Source organism: Pituophis catenifer, unplaced genomic scaffold, assembly GCF_029215685.1.
Source record: "Pituophis catenifer annectens isolate HBS135680 unplaced genomic scaffold, rPitCat1.0.hap2 SCAF_1, whole genome shotgun sequence".
NCBI classification, from domain to species: Eukaryota; Metazoa; Chordata; class Lepidosauria; order Squamata; family Colubridae; genus Pituophis; species Pituophis catenifer.
Window position 1 is genome coordinate 50821419 of NW_027256881.1, and position 21869 is coordinate 50843287.

Sequence of the window (21869 nt, forward strand, 5' to 3'; positions counted from 1 at the left end):
CAAAGTCAATGGGAAAGCTGGCAGGAAGTTGGAAGTCAAGGTCACCTGAGGTCCCCCCTTAATGACAATAACCAGGACAACTTGGATTGCCATTGTTAAGCAAAGTGGTAATGTGACGTTGCACAACTATGTGACTGAATCATTTAGCAATGGCAATTCTGGGCCCAATTGCTGTTGTAAGATGAAGACCAACTGTATTGAGTTTACTAACTTTCAGAACAAGCATAATTTTATGACTGTTAATTCCAGTCCTAAATCTTGAGAAAAACAAGTTTTTTTAAAAAAAAAATAATGGATGCAACATGTGGGAGTGTGTGTGTGTGGAAGTATCTTTTTGACATTTTATATAATTAAACTCGAATGGTAATAATACTTTATAAATTTAATGAACTTAGGAAAATGATACAAACAAAATACAGTAGAAGATTAAATGTTTTTTGATACTGGCATATCTTTATTGCTGTATTAGGTTTGGCAGGTGAGAATTCCTCAACTGCTTTAATTAAGGGTTCTGATATAACTGTAGAAATCAAGTTACAGAACTGAACTTAATAACCGGCCAACTTATGAAAAACTTGCAACACACTTTGGAACATCTGAGATAAAAAATATACATTCCAAAGAAACTGGACTTGGATGCAGAGCATGGTTGCTGATCCACTGCTGTGCAGCATTGATGGTCATTTGTGACCACAAGGTAAATGCATCCAATTCTTCCTTCCTCCTGAAAGACAAGTGCTACATATGCAGCTACTATGATTTTGTGGCAAGTGGTTCAGTTCACAAAAGTCACTCTTTGTGCAGTGTTTGATGAAGATGAAGATAAAATGGCTTCTTGGTCAACAACTGAAGTTTCTTCCTCTTGAAATCAGTGGGTTTTTTGTACCTATAATGATAAAAATAGTAAATATCGGAATTAATCTTAATGCTGTTTAGGAACCTACCCCAGATTATTCTTTTCTTACTTAAAAGGATATTGTATAATCTGAGCAGCTAGGTAAAATGAATACAACTCTTAATCCTAATTTGTACCTCCACAATAATTATCCCATTTAAATTCAGTGGCACTTGTCTGGTATAAAACTGTCTCAAAATTTGTTCTATACTAATTATTCAGATAATCATTCTTTCACTTTTCTGTCTACCAATTTTCTTCTAAATTAAGCCAAAGCAGTTAAAATGGTTTCAGAATCACAAACACAATCTAATATCTATTCTGAATATTACATTTTGGAGGGGGGAAAAAAACTCTTCTTCAGATCTTTAAACTTTTATTTGGGTTCAAAGCTAAGATATTGCTCAGCTATCATAAAATAATATACAAATCAAGCATTATGGAAGCTTAGCGTTTCTCTTCATATTCATGAAAAAAATTAATGAAGTGCACTACTTTCCAAGGATAACTTTTAACCACAAATCATTTGTATAAGAGCAAATATGGATGCTTGCTTTATGCAATATTTTACTTACATTTAGAGATATGCATGCAATTTTTATTTTTGGGCAGTCCATATCTCAACTAAAACTCAAATTTTGGCTGTACACGGAATAAAGCAGAAATGTTTTGTTCTGAATATGGATTGAAATACACAGCTCTGGGGAAAACACAACAGTATGTAAGGGATTTTCTTGCCAATGGGACATAGCAGTAGCTAGAGTGGAGAGAGGAGATACTGAGAAGATAGGAGGCAGGTGGATGAACACATGCATCACTGATGATCAGAAAAGATGATGCATACTGATTCTGTCATACTGCTATATTAAAATTAGCCCTAATTTGATTTGCACCAAAACCTGGGACCAAAACATTTCAAGTTTTGTTTCTGACCAACCATGACTGATCTGAAAGAATTTAGCAGATGTTCTGGAATACATTGTCTGTTGTTCATGCACATGCTTACTTACAGTTCTATAACGATTGGTCCAGCTTTAATTTCATCCATCTCCATAAAGGCAAAGCACTTTGTGCTGGTGAACCTTTTCTTGGGTTTATAGTGTTTAAATTCAAAGAAAATAGCTGCACCTGAAAGGTAGGAGAAAAAAAATCTAAAACATTCTTCAAATTACATCACTGTATTTCTTTATAGATTAGCATAGTTAATACAATATTGTTAGAACTGCCTTGAGGAAAAATGATCCTCATTGAAGATTCTGAACCTCTGCAAAGAACTCAACCTAAGAACTTTGAAGCCACTGTCTTTTGATCTACCCCCATCCCAAATCACAAATAACATCTTTAAAAAGTTTTGAGTAGTTTGGTTAAGGCACCAGGGTAACCACATTTTTCTGGAGATAGCACAACTGTCTTCTCTCCAAGTTATTGCTTTGTCCTATTAATCACAGTTCAACATGATTTTCAAATCTTCATGCAACAAACCTTTTGTTAATTTTTCAACATGTTTCTGAATTTCAATGTCCACATTAAAATGAATGTAAGTATCCTCCTTCCTTGAAGCAACAGGGGTGTCCTGTACAGGTGTAAGATCTATCCCATTGAGATCTGTTCCGAGAATAAAATTTAAGCATTAAACAGGGGAAAAATTGTTGTATATTGAACAAGGAGTACTTCCCAGGGTCATTACATTCATGATCTAACAGTCTAAGTGTTACAAAGATTGCTTCTTTTTGTAAACAGTTCAAACAATATATTTACACAAGATTCTTTACAGGAATGTCACTTCCAAGAACATGGTAGTGATCATGAGTAAACAATACTGTGGTGTCGCTATGGTAAAGTAACATTGCCTATTTGGCCTTCCCAGTGCACATTCTCTGAGAAAGGTGACACATGCTTTCCAAAGTGATGAAATATTTGGTATTTACAATAGAGACGTGATCATGTGTGCAGACTAGAGGAACATTTAGTGAACAGAAATGAAGTAGACTTGGGACAAACCGAACTTTTAACCAAGGCTCCTTGAAAAAAATAGCGGATGGAAACCATTTAATATGAATAGTCCTCACCTGCAATGTCAATTGGGACTAGAATTTCCAATTCGAATCAATGTGGCCAAAAAGCAATTTCTTAACAAAGGCTTTTTGAAAAAAGAGTGATGCAAATCTTTTAATACAGGTAGTCTTTGACTTCTAACGGCAATTGGGATGGAATTTCCAACATTAAGCAATGTGGTTGTAAAGTACAATGGCATTGCTTAGTAAGGGCAATCCCTGAAGTCCCAGATGCCATTCTTAACTAAATCCCATGGTCATTAGGTGAGGCACCTTCCTCCCAGCTTTCCACAACCAAAATCAGGCAGGAAAGGGTACAAGCCTGGCAGACAAATAAGTGGATGCTGCCAAGTGGAGAAGGGAGTGAGGCGCTACTGAGAAGGGTGAACGAGGTGTGTGGGAGGTGATGCCCAGATCAGGGAGGGTGCAAGGGTGTTGTGAGAGGTACCACACAAGTTGAGGAAGCTGCTATGGAGTGCAATAGAGCTGCAATGCAAACGTGGGGGATGGTATGCGTGAGACATGGCAGAAGTGTAGAAGAGGTTTGGTGCAAGTTGAGTGCACGAGAGGCACAGATTGGGGAGGGTGTGCAAGAGGTGCTACATGGTTGGAAAGGATATGTGGGTTCTGCCATGAGTGCAGTGTGTGCAGAGTGGTTGGGAAAAGATGCACAGGAGGGCTAGGTGAGAGTGCGTAGGTGGGATACTATTACCCAGAAATTTGTGATTTTCCCTGCCAGCTTCCCCTCTGACTTTCTGGGGAAGCCAGTAGATAGCATTGCAAATGGTGATCACATGGTTGCATAGTGCTTGGCAACTGATCATGAATGCAAATGGGTTGTCAAGCATCCAGATCATGATCATGTGACTGAGGCTGTGCTGGGAAAGCCAAAATTCTAAGAACTCACCATAACCAACGTTCATTCAGGACCATTGTAACAAGCAATGGACACTAACTTAATGGTAATAGATTGAGGACTAACTGTACCCTTTCACTATTCAGGAGAGGTTAATCTATAAAAAATTGACTTAAATTAACTGATATGTAAGTGGAAGATTAAATTTCAAGAACTCTGTATGCTAAATCAAAGTGACTTACAGGAGTTTTCACATGTTAAATCTTGCAAGGAGTCAAGACAAGGCAGTTCTAGAAAGACAGCATGTTGAAGAGTTTCCATGGGGGAAAGAAATCCAGTATGACAAATGTCAATATTTTAAATTCTAAATGCTGATTACATTGTGGAATATTTTGCCAATTCAGTTCTAGCTAATACTGGATAAAAAGGACCAAAATTATATGCCTAGCCAAATCAATTAAGAAAAATATACCTACCTTTCACACTAACTGTGATATAGGGATCAATGCACTGCCCAGCATCTTTAAGACCAATTTTTTCTATTTTGATAGTTAGTAATGTCATCCCGGGTTCAGATGGTAATCTGGGTAATAAAGTACCTGAGGGAAAAATAGACCAAAATAATAAAGTTATTCAGCATTTTTAATACTTTCATTCTCTCGTTATTAATCCTGTCAACAAATGGATATCTGATAATAACATCATAAGACACAATCTCTGGCATAATTTATTCATATGATCTGATTGTAAATTACAGCATCTTGGAAAAGTAGGATCCTTTTTATAGTTGAACAAGAAGAGTCAAGGAACTATTATCTATTCAATTCTCTGCGCAAATTATTTGTCAGCTGAATTGCCTGAGCAAATAAACACAGAAACATATGCATCATGACAAGACAAGTAGTTAAGTAGTTAACAGCTGGGAGAGAGCCAAGACATAAAGCTTTTCTTTTCGAATATTAGACTAAAACCACTTGCTAAATACCAATTTGGGGAAGAGTCAAAGCCAAGTGCAGAATTATTGTCAGAGTTAATGTCTGTAGCACCTCACAATCCAGACAGAGGCAATTTAATTACTTTCCAGATCTTTTAGATTTGTGGTTTTTAACTTATGATACATATATTCAGAGGTGAGACATGGGTGAAGACATTGAAACTTACTGTGTTTAAAGTTTACTGTAAACAATAAACACAGGAAATTCTGATACCATGCAACCTTCTTTATTGAAAGGGACATTTGATTTTTTTTTTTGTTTTATGGTGAAACCCAGGTTCTTTAGTAGCACCACTGCTGGAACATAAGACATAAATGCCAAAACTAGTCTTCTAGATGATAAATTCTATAAGCCATTGGCTACGATGGATGACACTGGGAACAAAAGCCCAAAACATCATTGCTCACTCTTGATGTACATAGTATGTCACATACATGAATACAAATCTGCATGAACTTTTATAGTGTATTAAAGTAAGCTTGCATTTCTGATAGAAAAAACTTTCTACAATCTCCACACATGCCAACTGATTTTTTAAAAGATGGATTTTCTCCATGTCAAAAGCAATTCAGAAACTTGTACAATTTGATTCTGTGCCTATAGAATAGACATTCATCATCTACCATTTATTTTGGGGGGAAAGAGCCAGATGGTAGATTTTAATATAAAAGAGTTTTCACATTTACAATGCTAAACTATAAAACAACAGCAATATGATTATTTTAATAAACAGCAACTATTAACATTAGAACATCATCATACCTTCATTGGCTCCTGGATTAGATGAATGATGTAGCACATGGTTACACAATGGAGCCATGCAAGTAGAAGATAAGACAAGACCATGAATGATTAGGCAGCAAAATAATACAATATGGGATCCGTGAAAAGAAACAAATTGTACAATGAAGTACATACAATGGAAGTTACAATGTCAGAAAAACAGTCTCCTAAAACTAGTACCATAATGTGTAAGCTATCTCAAAGTTCATTTTTAAATGGCATCATCTCAGCACCATGGTATTTCAACTATTACAAAATTCTATTTATCCACTTTAATCGGCATACATATGTCAGGATTGTACCCAATTATTCTTATCTGGAGAACTGAATGATGCGTGCGAGTTCATGGGAAAAGTCTACTTGTGGAATACATGAATATATCCCCAAAACAGAATTTCTTGGAACTGAAGCTCGTGTTGGAAGTTTATCTATTTCAGACATGGCAATGAACATACTGTAGAAAACAGTGATTATCATATACTGTAATGAAAGGGATTATTGTGCTAAATCTAATATTACATACATGGACTTTCAACAGAACCAGTATAAAGTTTATCAACTCTTCCTTTTTTAGCTTCATAAGATCTTAAAGATCTTAAGTCCCCTAGAATACATTTGGTTAGTACAAAGCAAATTGCAACGGGTATTGACTTCAACTAGTGCTGTTTCACTGGCATAAGGCTACTGTCTGATTAAACTATGTCACTTATTTCAGACACTTCCTAAAAACCATTTACTGCTGTGCAAAATTGGTCAATTTTAGTGTTTTCACCCCCCCCCCCCCAAGTTTTTAAATCAAGTTTGAAAACTCCAGCTAGTGGCTGGATGACTAAAAAAAATATCACACAGTTCCTGGCCACATCAGGCTTTTACTTCAAGCCTCAAGAGGCACATATTTTTAATCAGCAACTAATTGCAAATAACAGGTTTTCCTTTCAGAGCTTTTATAAATATACAACTGGGGCTACTTTTAAACCACGATTGTTGCATGGGGTATATTTTCGGGTGTGGGGGGAATTGTAGAAGAAAGGTAATATTCACCAACATAGAGCCCCTCTCTTTAAAAACATTCATGCTTTTTTGCCTTATCCATGCTAGCCTGTAGCCCTGATTAACATTTGTGCAATCAATTTGGCACTTAAGCCAAATTATCAGAAATTAGGATCCAAAAAAGGAAAAACTAGCTTGGAGTGAGTGTAGGGTGCATTCACTGCACCTCTCAGTACCTCTCAGGGAAACCATGCCTTTCCTGGGTTTGCACACTAGCCATGCTTAAATCATACCCTGTCATTTTTTCTGCTTAGTAAAGATCTATAACCAATAAACCTATTTAACCACTGGCTAATAATAAATAAATATGAAGCACCAATTTCCATAGGGATTATGCCTTGATAAAACAGTAAACTTCAAATCCTATCTGAATTTGAGAGCTGACAAAATTAGTATAGATTTTCACAAAGCAAGCTTGCTTGATATTGGGCAGGCTTTTCTAAGAAAACTCCATGTTTCTGCTTTGCTCTCTGTCCTTCACCTTACCTCCAGATGATAAGGGACAACAGTTTTTAGTTCAGCTAACAATAATGGCATTTTATAAAATCCTGGCACAAAGGCATTCTAGCAGGGGCATGCTGAGATGCTCTTTATTCAGAAAGAGGTTTAGCAAACAAACATCCAATTGCAGATTCCCCCCCCCCCCTAACTCTTGCATATGGTTGGAGAGAAGAGGCCTGGAAAAGAAAAACCTATGAGGAACATTTAAAGGTGCTGGGTATGTTTAACCTGGAAACAGAAAACTTTACAGAGATTTGACAGCTATCTTCAAATATCAGCAGAAGATGGGACAAAACTGTTCCAGAACACAAAACTAGAAACAATGGATTTAAAGTACAAGAAATAGATTTTAACTGGACAACAACAACAACAACAACAAATCTAACAGTAGGAGGTAGTGGTGGCTAGATGGCTGTAAGTATGAATTCCTGTACTGGTCAGTGACTGGATTAGATTACCTTCAAGGCCCCTTCCAGTCCTTGCATTCTCTGTTTCTAACTGTAATTCTAACATTCTCATTTTTCCCCCTTCTGGATAATTATAATTTTATTCACTTTGGCCTCTTACCTGGGACTCTGGCAGGAAATGCATCTGGAGATCCTGCTCCAGCTCCACCTTCCTCCTCATCTTCTTCAAATTCTAAATCTTCCTCTTCACCAGGTGCTAATATTTTTCTTTTAAAAAAGGGAAACATCATACTGCAACTGAAAACTGAGTTGGATAGGAATTGCCACTATATCAGAATATAATACTGGAATACAGGTAGTCCTCAATTTACAGCAGTTCATTTAGTGACCGTTCAAAGTTACAACAGCACTTTAAAAGTGACTTATCAGCCTTTTTCACACTTACGACCATTGTAGCATCCTCATAATCTTGTGATCAAAATTCAGATGCTGGGCAATTGGTTCATATTTATGATGATTGCAGTGTCCTGAAGTCATGTGATCACCTTTTGCGACCTTCTGACAAGCAAAGTCAATGGGGGTGTCAGATGCACTTAACTATATAACTAATTTAACATTTGCAGTGATTCACTCAACAACTGTAGCAAGAAAGGTTGTTGCAAGAAAGGGGCAAAATTCACTTAACACTTAGCAACAAAAATTTTGGGGTCAATCATGGCTGTAAGTCAAGGACTACCTACAGTATATTTATGGCCTCCATTCAAATATCAGAAGATTAGAATTGAATTTCAAAACTGCTACATTCTGCAGACCTATATTTTGCATTTTTTTAATATAACTTTGTTACGTTTTTATAGAACATGAAGACAAAAACTAACAATCATAATTAGTCAGAAAGAAGGATAGACAGAGAGAAACACTAAAGAGAAAGACAGGGAATAGGAGTGCAGAAAACAAGCTATAGAAAAACAGGATAAAACTGAAGTGATTTCTAACTTCTTTTACAAAAGGTATAAATAAAACTTGAAATACACCAATATAGAGCTATAGAATCCAGTAATTGGTAAAATCTATTGACCCTTTGACATATGAAAATTTTGCAATTTCCAACATAGGTTCTTTCTGCATGTAATTTTTCCATACCTTGGTGGAACAGGCTGAACATCAAAGGGAAATTCTTTATTATAGGTAAGAATACTCTTTAAGACTGTAAGAAAAGACAGTAATAATTACAATCAAAATTCTATATAATTATATAAAAAGAATAGGGCTTATAGTCACAGTAAGAAAGCAGAAAGTCCTTATTGTATTTTCCATACATTATTAAGATTACTTAAATTAGCAAATGTTAAATGAGACTTCTATATGAGCCGTACTGGCACAGGGATTAGAATGCAGTATTGCAAGCTAATTTTGCCGACTGCCAGCAGTTCGATTTTCACCGGCTCAAGGTTGACTCAGCCTTCCATCCTTCCAAGGTTTGTAAAATGAGAACCCAGATTCTTGAGGGCAATATGCTGATACTGTAAACAGCTTAGAGGGGGATGTAAAACACTGTGAAGCGGAATATAAGTCTAAATGCTACTGCTATTAAGTAAACATGATTTTGGAGAGAAAAACATTATTAGAATTTGTTTTATCTTTAGAAGACAAAGATGTCTGTCTTGAAAGGGTAAATTTAACTTAGGCAATATCTGTGACCGATATTATGCAGGAACAAATTAGTTCATATGTAAGTAAGAAATTCAGAGAATGGATTAATTGGCAAAAGGATTGCCACAAATTGCTTGGGGATCGTTGCCTGAATTTTATTGGCAGATATAGGAAATACTATCAGTTGTTTAATTATCAGCCATTTGAGAATATCTATTTTCCCTCTGTTGGCAGAAGTTGTTTCAACTGGAAAAGCAAAAGGCATGGCATTTATTTTGCCAATAGCTTAGAAACATAATTTATTTTTCCACACATATGTACTATTGCTATGACTTTAGCATTATATATACACAGAGACATACAAATGTACTTGATATAAGTGAGAACTATCATTCTGATAGCAACGTTCCAACCTCTTTTACTAAAAAACTCAATAATCATCGCAGAAGCTACTGGGAAAGACTATATTCCAAAGACTCCTTCCCAGGATAAAATGGAGTAGTCACAGGAACCTTTAAGACTTTACTAATATAAAAAAGATACTATATAAATTAAGTTTCCTGAAGAATAATGTAATTATTTGCAAGGAAAAGGCACTCTGTTGCATAAAACCTGAAGTTACAGAGATTGGTGAAATCCATTTTTCTGGTGGGGGCATTTCTTTAATACTTTTTTAATTAAAAAAAGGGAAATACTTACTTGGTTCTAGTTTCTTCAGATCCTCCAGCTTAAATTCTTCCTCGGACTGTGTAGACTACAAGAAAAACAGCATTTAACATCTGCAATTATTATTCATTGCTATATTGTAGTGAGTTAGAACAATTAAATAGTGGCAGTTTTGTAGTCTACAAAAATATGCAACCATAAATAATTAAAAAATTCATAATCTTATTGAGTATAAAACATCACACTCACACACACACAGAGCGCCTATTAACCTAATCAAGGTGACACCATGACCCTCAGCATGAACTTGGTTTGAACTAGGAGACCATTCCAAAAGACCGGTGCCTCCAAACCTCAGTTCCCTTCGCTGCCCTAAAATGGGGAATCATTAGCAGCTTTTTTCAAGTAGATCAAATGCAATGGAAGAATGTGGTTCTGCTGATAACCTGGTGCCATATCAGAGGCCCATAGCACTAGTATAATGTGCTCCCACTGGGAAAGTCACAGATTGCCTCATTTTCAACCAACTACCGCTTCCAAGTGGTCTTTAAAGACAGTGTCACATAGAGCACATTGCAGTATTTTAAACAGGTGGTGTCAAGTGGACAGGTCACTGTAGTAATGTTCTCCTATCCCAGATAGGGCTACAACTGGTACTACAGCCAAAGCTAGGCAAAGACTTCCCTGACTTCCCTGACAACTTCTACCTGCTATTCCAGCAAAAACCACAAGTCCAGGAGGACCCATTTAGAGGTACCACTGGAGCAGACAGAGCGCTTTGATGGACAAACAGTAATTCTGTTTAAGTCTCTTCTTTCCCATCCAGAATCTCAGGAGGATTGTACTTTATTACCAGCCTGACCTGGGGTAATGATGTAAAGCTGAATTATCTTTAGTCCATTGATGATGCTGGATCCCAGACCATCAGTTGATATATATCGATAACTTATAAATGTTAAGCGGAAGGAAAGAGGCTGGCAGAAGGGGGAGGAAAGTGGCCCCTAGAGAGTAGCCACAGACTCCTCTCCTCCCCTTCCCACTAACTGGAATCATCCATTAGGAAAGGAGCGAAGTGATTGCAAAACACTGCTCTGGTTCTATTTTTCTGGAGTTGTATTGGAATATAGTGGTATACACTGTTAATGCTGCAATAAATAAATAATGAATAAAAGGAACAATAAAGCCAGATTTCATACTCATTCTTGACCAGCTTCAAAATACCTCTTTGCTAACAGGAAACATTTTTCTTTGGTGGATGCAAGTGGCAATAGTATTTTTGTGAATATTACATAGTTTAGTGGAAGATAGGGAGAAGATAACTACAGTATTATAACTTTCAAGTTGCTTTAATGGAAAGATTAGAGAAATCAGTATAAACATTTTTATACTGGTTTTTAATACTACCAGTATAAAGAATTTTATATTGTTCCAAAGTCAAATTCTTTTTTAAGATTCATATTATAAGCCACTGCTTAATTTTTCTATTGTCTTAGACCCAGACACTGTAATAAATCACACATAACAGAAAGATGAGTAGAATACATGCCTCTGAGTCAGATCTTTCCAAAAGGTGTTCTTTAAGCTTTTAATATTTAATGAAACCCATAAAGAAACCAGAAATCACAGGTGAAACCAGAATTATACCTGCAAAGCTGCACTTCTGAGTTCCAAGCATGTTGCAATCTTAGCTAACGTTTTCTGCAACACAGGAAAGGCAGATTAATTTGACGCTGTTGTATTAATATTTTTATATGAAACGTAAACAAAAATAACTGTTAAGGATATATGGCTGAGGGAGCAGCAACCCAATAGTAGAACAGAAAAAAGAAAACCAAGTCCTTGACATAGCTTCTACAGGCAGCAAACACAAAAATCAAAACTGCACCCAAAAACTGCTTGTCACATTCAAGTTTCCTGTGTTCCCAGTCTCACAGGCACAAATAAGTTCATTTTTTAATGTAACTTCAGCACTGTGATATAAAAGGTCTGGAAACAGAATGCCATACAATTAGCAGACTCCATTATGAAGACATACATTTTCATACATTACTGTGAATCTATATATATGAAAGCAGAAACTTTGTACAGTAAGGATGAAGATACTATTTTCCTCTATCACATTCTCACCCACTTATCCCTTACAATAAAGCAAAGGTAATTGAGCTTTCAGCCTAATTTCCTTTTTCAGTTTAGCAAGTATGCTAAAGAGATTGTATTTTTGCCGTAAAAAAAAATATTGCTCCTTGCATTTGACAACTTCTTTGTTATGAACCAGAAAGTTTTAGGATATATTAAAAGGCACTTGAGAGTTGAAGAATGAAAGTATTCTGTACAGATTTTCTTGAAAGTTTTAGAGATAATTTTTTAAAGTAAAAGCCTCTTCTGAATTGTGGCAAGATACCAAAAAATATTATTCACAACTGTTTCTCAGGAACCGCACCCAACACAAATATTAAAAAAACTAAAACACTACAGCTAGCCTCAGCTACAGTAATGTTTTTCTAAGTTATCCTATCCCCAACAAGGCACGTCACTGTTTACTAATGAAAATACCTTATTAAATACATTAAATTAACAAAGTGAATCTTTATACCCACTTTATATTTTTCTAAAAAACCTTAAAAATTCCTTGATCACTAGATTTGTCAGCTACCACCAAACAAGCACACACATTTCAGATTTCATGCAGAATTTTATAGCTCCAATGAAATGCTATCTTTTCAGAAACTTAAATCAGTTTTTAAGAACAACCTTCTAAAATAAAAATATTTTCTATGTAACTGAACTTTTATGATTTTACATGGCCAAAAAACGAAAACACCTTTTTTTCAGGTGCCAAAAATACAAGATGTCAAAATTTACCATGGGAAGGAAGGAAGGAAGGAAGGAGGGAGGGAGGGAGGGAGGGAGGGAGGGAGGGAGGGAGGGAAGGAAGGAAGGAAGGAAGGAAGGAAGGAAGGAAGGAAGGAAGGAAGGAAGGAAGGAAAGAAAGAAAGAAAGAAAGAAAGAAAGAAAGAAAGAAAGAAAGAGAAAGAAAGAAAGAAGGAAGCCATAATTAATTCATCCAAATGCCAGAAGTTTTACTACTCTAAAGAATAAGGAGAATTTCCTGGTCAGCCTAACATATACATCAGAGATTACATCTCAACATTAACACATAAATGCATTCAACTATTCTGTAAAACAACTCCCATCTCCCCTAAAAAAGGAACAAATCCATGCCTTTGTAGGATGTACTTTGGCAAGGTAGGGAAATCCTCTTCCCATATCTCATCATATACTTTTTACACAAAGGATTCATTACTTAATGGCAGAGATTCAACAAAGCCTGAGAATAAGTAAAAGGCCCTTTCCATCCATGTTACTGGGAGGGAAAGGGGGGAAGGAGAGGAGAAAAAAATTGTCCGCCTTCCAGCTGCAGCTTCCCATTCAAAAGTGTCCTCAAAGCCTCCAAATTCACAAGTTTAGATTTGGGTGGGGCAGGAGCTCATAGCACGAAGTATAGGCCTAACAATACGAATAAAATCCCACCAGTAATATTTAATATTAATCAGAGCCATCTTATTAATGGCAAAGCTCAACCACAATTGAAGAGGCAGCATTTTAACTGTTTCTTTATTCCCTAACAGACTAACATAAGAGGAATAGCGTAGCAGGAAGTGGCAGTCTGTGCATGAAAGAAAGATGGTTCTGAGAAAAAAGCTGGACTGTTGAATTCCTGATAGAAGAAACCTGTGGAGAAGAAGCAATGTGTTTTTGGTAACCTGTCCTCTGAAATATTTGACTTTCAGCATTTCAGGACAAGAAACCAGATTGCTCTTCTTTAAAAAGTGTAATAATCCAGCAAAAATGATACATATCTCTTTGTAAAGTTAATATAGAACAGGTATTTCAGAATACAATTGTCTGCACTATAATCTCTTTTTTTCACATAGTCTCATTTTATTTAACTATGCTAATGTATTACCTAGTGTAGTGGAGGCATGTATAACTAATATACAGGAAAAAGTAACACAATGTTTAATAAGATAAAAATGTGTACTCTATTATGATTACTTTTTAGATAATTTGTATTACATATGAATGCAATAAAATAGGTATTGTTCCTTTGCAAGCTATTTTATATCTTTAAAGAACTGAAGTATTAAGTCCATTCTCTGAATTTGGTGTATACAGATAAGTGCTACACAAGCCCAGCACTTGTAAACTATAGCCGACACAAGCAAATTATATAAATGACTGCAAGAAACAAATTAAACATTCCTTCTAAAAATAGATTCACCATGAAATGAACGTACACCATTATGTACCTTTTGATCTTCTGTGAATTCTGAATTGTTGGGTTGAGACACTGCCTCTTTCTGTAGATGTCTTGCTAATCTGGAGAGAGGTAAAGAAAACAAATAATTTAAGGGCTTTAAGGAGTCTCTAATTATAAAAGTACTCATGAGATATAAATTGAATAGTACATTAAGCAAATTATAGGCAGAATGTATCTTCTGATCCCAAGAAGCCCATAAAATAAAGAAGACATATAAACCAACTTATCTATTTTCTACAAGACTTTTAATATTTAGCGATCCAATAGTCCAGGGCTGTCAAACTCCTGGTCTATGGGCCAGATGTGTCACTTTGGCCACACCCACATCCTATTTAGCAAAGGAGAAAAAGGTCCCAATACGTCTCATGATGCTGCTATGACGTGAGTTTAACACCCCTGTAATAGTCCTTTTTTTATGCATGGAAAATGGAGCATATTCATTCATATTGACTATGAGGGAAACTATTCTGGCAACCTTGCCTCCCTTGACCTTACCCCAAAGTAAAAGTAAATAAGAAACTATTGCAGCCTATTGCAATCCAAATTTTCCACATCTTTTCCAATTTTTTCAAAACAAGCAAAAAACAAAACAAAACACCAGCATATTTATAGTATCTACTATCTTTGTAAATCTGTATCAGACAGCAGCACATCTTCTATAAATTTAAATCCATCCCATACATTTAAAAAGGAAAATTTTCTGCAGATGGATGATCAAATCAACTATAACCCTTTCATTATTTAATCTAGAAACTGCTTCCCCCAAATCTATGCAATTTTGATTTGTAGAAATGATATATGTGATATTGCTACCAAAGTGAACAAATAATACTGTTCAACACATTTGTAACTTGATTACAGTATTCTTGCATGTAACAGGTAATGCTGATCCTAGATGCTGATCCTAGATTGCTTTATACAGAGATGTAAGAAATACATCTGGACAAGGAAATAAACATCTATACTTCTAGAGATTCCAAGTCATTTACTCCCAATATTAACAACTTGCATTATCCAAAAATATCTCCCTCTTCCAAACTGGGAGTGTTACAATTTTATTCAGATACCTGTGCTGGGTAACAGGAATATGAAGCAACCAGTGACATGACTAGATGTGATCTTTCAAACCTAATTTTTAACATGCTTAGACTGGGTTGTTTGAGATTCATCAAAACAGTAAAACAAACATAACCTCATTCCCTCACCTGAAGCTTAATAGTGTTTAATATATAAAAATATATTTGCTGCAAAACTGATAGATCAGCTGAAATTATTTTTTCCTTAGAGACCCATGTAAGAGCAACACACATCATATATATCCTTTTATATTTGGCTTTCCAGCTGATCTCCCTTAGTGCAAATAGTGAAGCAGTGCATCCCATTGATTTCAACAAAACTTGCTTTTAAATAAACATTTGGCATAAACATTTTAAGGTAATCTAGAGCTTTGTGCTTTTTTCAAGAACTATACAAGCAAGAATTCAATCTATTCTGTGGGTTTTTAGCGCACTTTCCCCTTTTCACCACTTTATTTCCCTATTGCCATTTGTTTTGACGCATCACTGAAGGATTCTCTATTTGCTTGCCTCCTGGAATAAGCTTCATCTCTCCAAATTTTAAAGACTGGAAAAAGCAAAGATTGATATCCATTAGCTAACCACAAAGAACCATTCTGCTGTAGTGGTTAAGATACCAGACTAGAAACCAGATGATCATGAGGCACAAAATCAGCTGCATGACTTTGGGCTGGTCAGTCTCTCATAGCTAGGAAGTAGGCAAAAGCAAGCTACTTCTGAAAAATCTTTCCACAAAAACTGCAACAACTAATCCAGGCAGTCAACAGGAGTCAAGACTGACCTGACCTTACACACACACACACACACACACACTAACCAGACAAATATTCACTTGCTTGTATGTTCAATGACCTTAACACCTTAACAGTAACGAGACCTCCAACAGTTACAGTACATCCCAAAGGTAATGATTTTCTACATGTATTTCTGGTTCCTTAAAAAACGTATGACTGTCGAAACAGAACAGCAATAAAGGCAATCTTCCATGAAAGAGAGCCATCCACCATTATTGAAATTTACCAACATGAGTTTCCTACATGCAGAATAATAATAAAGCATACAATGTTTTGGCTAAACAACATTATTGCCTTACATCTTCTATACTCCTCTATAACACAAATGGCTGGCATAACAGAAAAGCTGATAAAGACTTCTCTAAAGACAGATTTGAAAAACTACTGCTAGAGTGTTCAATGTTGACCACAGGGAATTCCTAAATTTTATCATAATATTCTTTCTAAACTTCATGTACAGCAAGAAGGGTAACTTAACTGGTAGGATTAATACTAAAGAAATAGATCAAGAAGACCCATAACAATGACATATTTTACAATTATAACAAATAATTGTCTGCTACCTAGGCATCATACATCACTCTAGGTAGCTTACAATAAATGACGAACAGAATATGCTTTCAATGTACCAACAAGCTCAGAATACTAAAAGAGGCAAACTACTTGAGGAAATGATCTCTATTCAACACATTTATTAGTAGACAGTACTAGAAATAGAGATAACAATTTTATAGGTTGCTTTCAGATAAACTTAGAAACAAAAACACAATTCCCCCCCCAATAATTTTTAATAAGAAATACTTTTGTCTCAATGATAACATAGAAAATACAATATGAATATAAAATCTTAACAAGTTTGAGGAAGTTGGCAAAGTACAGAATAGGCAAACATAAGAGTTATCTATACGAGTGGTTTACATTCGCAGCTGGACTAAAGGTTTGAAACCAATGAGGATGGATCCAGTGGCTTCTATTTTTCCATGGAAGTGTCCATCTCAACTTCAAGAATAGGCACCATCTTTAAAATAACAATGCTAGTTAGAGATCACTTAATTTTGAACATAAAAATGAACAACTGGAGAAAATTTATAATTTTGAGAGAAAAAAATGTTCTCCTTTCATAATACATTTTAATAGAGATATTTCCATAGAGCAGATGACATCCACACATATTCTTTTATCATATACCGCTTCACGGCCTAAGTGGTTTACAAGCATATTTTATTCCAAGCATATTTTATTGCTTTTAGATGCAATTAAAAGCCCACTATTAATTTCAATGGGATCCATTTCTGAGTAGTTAGAAAAAGTATCCTATAAAGATATAAAATGCAGTGCTATGTAATGTAAAAGTGCCTTAATTTTATTTGCATATTATTTAAAGTTATACCAAAAAGTTTTAAAAAATGAACAGCAAGCTATGGCAGCCAAGATACAGATATCTTTTAGTTCCTAATAGCTGCATAATATAGGGAAAAAAGAATCAATCCAAAAAAGTTCTTAATCATTTGAATTTAGACATTTTCTCCATGAGCTGTCATGAAAAAAAAAATGTATAGAAAGCAAAGATTATTTTTTTCAGAAACTATTTTCAACTTTCTTATACAGAAAACTCTCTCTAGCTTAATAGAAAAGATTTTGAGTTGTATGTAGATTGACAATATTCACGTGTTGTAATATTTTAATATCATAGAATGTTGTAGTCAAAATTTTAAGGGAAAAGTTAATATAAATATGTTAAATATGTATTTCAATCATAAGTCAATTATACAGTACTTGGAAACAATTCAGAAACGTGCTTAGAGTATAAGCATAATGCCAGTCTGCAACACTTTATAGTAGGGATGTCTTGGGGTTCTGTAGTTATCCTCTGCACCTGCTACATAATCATAGAAAATGATGCACCTACTTTAAAGAACTACAGGAAGATGCTACGTTCATACTCCATAAACATTCCAAAGGCATTATGGAATCAAATCTGAAGCACCGTGACCCATTTTTTCATCACTTTTCCTAAAAATGTTATAATTTTTTCCACTAAAAAAGTCCCCCTTCCTACCAGCACTCTACTTCGTTAGCAAACCTTGAGGCAAATCACTAATTTTTTTTTAAGATGGGAAATTGATGCTGAAAGATGGCAATTTGTGCAAGGCCATACAATGAATCAAACTGCAAAAGTACAACTTGGATCTAGCTTAAACTCCAAATCTTGCCCATATGATTGCACTACCCGGTATTTCTTGGAACTGGCTAGAGTTACTTCAAACTTACCATTTCCAAATTTCACTTTTGTTTCACAAATGTGTAAACTCATATCGACTAAAACTAGTTTTGAAAATATTTCTGCATGAATTTCAGAGGAAAATTGTCTTATGCTCACATTTAAGTTACTAATGGGGAACTACTGTTGAGGGTCCTAGCATCAAAAACTAGGCTTTCACAACCTTTAATAATAAGGAGAATTGTTACTTATTGCTGTTTGGACCAGTCTTTTTTTCTCATTTAAGAAAATGTTGAGGTGTAAGGAAAAAAAACAGTTAAATGATTGCTCATTCATTACAACTACAAGACTGTCTGGGAATTATGAATAATTTGCAATTTTGCAAGGAAAAACCATGACATTTTTATATTAAATCTATATTAAATGACATTAAATACATACATTATCACAGAAATATTATATTGTTACTAATGTGCTAACTGCTACAGGTAGTCCTTGACTTACAACAGTTCATTTAGTGACTTTCAAAGTTACAATGGCACTGAAAAAAGTGATTTATGAACATTTCTCACACTTATGACCACTGCGGCATCCCCATGGTCATGTGATCAAAATTTAGATGCTTGGCAACTGACTCATATTTATGACTGCAGTGTTCCAGGATCATGTGATCACCTTTTGCAACCTCCTGATGAGCAAAGTCAATGGGGAAATCAGATTCAATTTACAACCGTGTTACTAATTTAATTGCAGTGATTCACTTAACAAATGTGGCAAGAAATGTCGTAAAATGGGGCAAAATTCACTTAACAAATGTCTCACTTAGCAACTTTTGGGCTCTTAGAACTTAGAAATTTGGGGCTCTATTATGGTCATATACCTCTATTATGTTGCTTCTATTTTTATATTGAAAACTACTTAGTTGCCATCTGTTTTCAGAAATAGCATGCAAATTAAAATGTGATCTTTATAAAACAATAGTGTCACTCATTGATAAGGCAATATAGTTTAAGAAAATGTAATGGGAACCATGCTTTAAATCTAAATATCATACAGATGCGAAATATCAGATGTGATAATGATCAGCAGTTACAGGCAGTTTAAAAGGGATTGGATAAATTCAGAGATATAGCTTTTAATGTCTACTAGTTGATGCAGCCATAGTACCACCAAAATCAAAATGCTTTAAATTCCAGTTAGAGATCAGCAGTAGAAAAGAGACATTACCAACTGGCTGATTAGCCATATTATGACACTATAGAAGCTTAGGCCTTGATCCAGTAAAGCTCTTAGAAATGCATACAATTATAGATCAAGACTTCACAATGTTGCACATTCCAACTGGATGGGCAAGGGAAATGCTATAAATATTTAAGCATTCAGTAACTTCCCTCCCAACTTAATCTTTCTACAGTTTAATTAAAGCAACAAATGATTTTTTTTGTTTCCTAATTGCTCGGGTTATTGTTAATCTATAAAAGTTAAATATAAATGTATGATCTTTTATTAGACACATGCAATATAATTTTACAACTCTGAGTTAACAGGACTATAAGTGCACTCCCTACGCTCTAGTCTTGTCAGAAGTAAGTACATTGATGTTGTAGCAAAACATATGTTAGTCTTGGAGGTCTTGGAATAGCTCCAGCAAACAAAAAATAGTATACAAGTGCTCCTTAACTGCCATTTAGGGTGGGACATTTTTGTGTTGGGAATAAAACATATTTGTACATTCTGAAAGCAAAAGAGTTAATGGTTATCAACTATTCAATATGATATATAATGGTCAGAAGCCAAAGAAATATTAATTTCCTCCCAAGAGCCAAGTTCTTTCAACTAGATTCCTTCTCCAATCACGAGGCTTCTGAAACCATGGGAGTTTTCAAAAGCAACATTTGCCAATAGACAATAGATGAATTGCTTCCTAACAAGCTATTAATGTTACAAAATATCCTCATGTGGCAGTTCAATAAAAATTAGCCAAATACTATATGGAAACATAGGTTTATTATCAGTTGTTAGGAATGGGACTAGAGCTACCAAATACCCAATTTTAAATTGTAGAAACAGAAGCAATTAATCCACAGAATCTCTCTCTCTCCCCCCCCCCTGTACTAACATTATACATCTGGTACTGCTAGAGATGACCCTGAAAGAATCCCAGGGTTCAGATTAAGGATCTAGAAACAACAGGTGGCTTCCAAGGCCGAAACTTCCGTCAGATATCCCAAAGCTGGCCAACCTAAAAAAAAAATCACGTTCAGAGCCTGGGGAAGCCTCATAACAACATTAGCAGAATTATTTTGTTGGCGTTTATCTTTAAAAAATACCATTATATTTCAAAGCAGCAATAGATGCAGATCGGCAGCAAGAGCCTCAGCATCCTCCCCTCTGCATCTTGTGTGTAGACGCAGCCATGGGGCAGTGATGGAAGCGACCCTTCCCCAAATCTGTAGCCTCGACGCGGAGCCTCCTCTTCCTTCGTCCATAGACCCTTCGCGCCAGACAAAAGCCTTCCAGCGCGAAGTATTTACGACCAGAGGGACCCTCGCACAACCCCCCCTCTCCCCTTTGCGGTCTTCCTGGAGCAGCCCTTCGCCCCCGGCCGCCTGCAGCTGCCCTTCGCCCCACCCAGAGGCTTTGTAGCGCCTGCCTGCCCTCCAGGTCACCCCTTCGGGGCTCCGCCCAGACCCGCCACCCGCACCCAGCCCCGCGGGTGCCTGAACCCCAACTTCTCGCCCCACCCAGGGGTTCTCCCCCCCTCCCGCCTTCGCCTTCAGCAGCTCCCCCTTCAGCCAGCCCGACCCTTTGAAGCTGCTGCCGCCGCCCGCTCACCCCCACTCACATCTGATACTCGTCGATCGCCTCCACCAGCTGCCCCCAGGAATCGAAGTCGGTCCCTTTTCTGAAGCTGGCGCCCCAGCGCAGCAGAAGGCTCCGAGTCGCTTCCGACATGGTCCCAGCTGCTAAGGCTCCATCTTCATCGGCGGCCGCGCCGGGGAACGGGAGCCGGGGAGCGAGGAGTGGAGGGGCTCTCGCCGGGCAACGGCCGCTCGCTCCAGTCCAAGCAACACCGCCGCTCACTCCCCGACCAAGCCCATTTGCCTTCTCATCCAAACCTGGCAGTCGCTTCAAGCGAGGCCCCGCCCCCCAGCATGGGCGGTTGTACCCAAAGCCGCCTTCCTCTCCTTGCCCTGCGCAGCGGAACTGGGGACGCTGTCGGCTCCCGACTGCGCGTGCGTAGCCCTAAGCTATTGTAAACTTGCAAAGGCAGCCCTCGGGGAAGGCGCTTCTTGGTTTACTTGTGAGCTTCTATTCCAGCGGGCGACCGCTGGTAAAATATGACAAGCCGCTGCAGCGGAAAACTGCAGAAGTTTCGAAAAGTCCCAAGAAAACATCACTGTTAAAAAAAACGTGGCTTTTAATGTGTTGCACCTAGAAGCACGCTGATTACACTGTGACAGAATGTATGTGCATTATGACCCTCTTTCATTATGATCCTGAAAGAGAGGAATAGATTCTGCACGCTTATTGTTACTCTCTGTATTTACCAGAATTGTGAGGAAAGGCTTATGCAAATTCCAAGTTTGCATTGGG

At 36.6% G+C, this 21869-nt stretch overlaps 1 protein-coding gene across 2 annotated transcripts; it reads right to left on the minus strand.

Moving 5' to 3' along the window:
- Positions 1–431: 431 nt before the first annotated feature.
- Positions 432–21378, minus strand: AIDA (axin interactor, dorsalization associated). 2 transcript variants are annotated; one of them, XM_070949254.1, is made up of 11 exons: positions 21118–21378; positions 14171–14240; positions 11505–11558; positions 9894–9948; positions 8685–8748; positions 7702–7808; positions 5563–5574; positions 4282–4404; positions 2378–2500; positions 1906–2023; positions 432–886 (listed from the first exon to the last, which is right to left on the minus strand). In XM_070949254.1, exons 1-11 carry the CDS (start codon positions 21225–21227, stop codon positions 790–792), a joined length of 933 nt encoding a protein of 310 aa, XP_070805355.1. In that variant the 5' UTR covers positions 21228–21378; the 3' UTR covers positions 432–789. The 2 variants fall into 2 exon arrangements, with proteins under 2 accessions (XP_070805355.1, XP_070805363.1); XM_070949262.1 differs by lacking the exon at positions 5563–5574.
- Between the last annotated feature and the right edge of the window lie 491 nt (positions 21379–21869).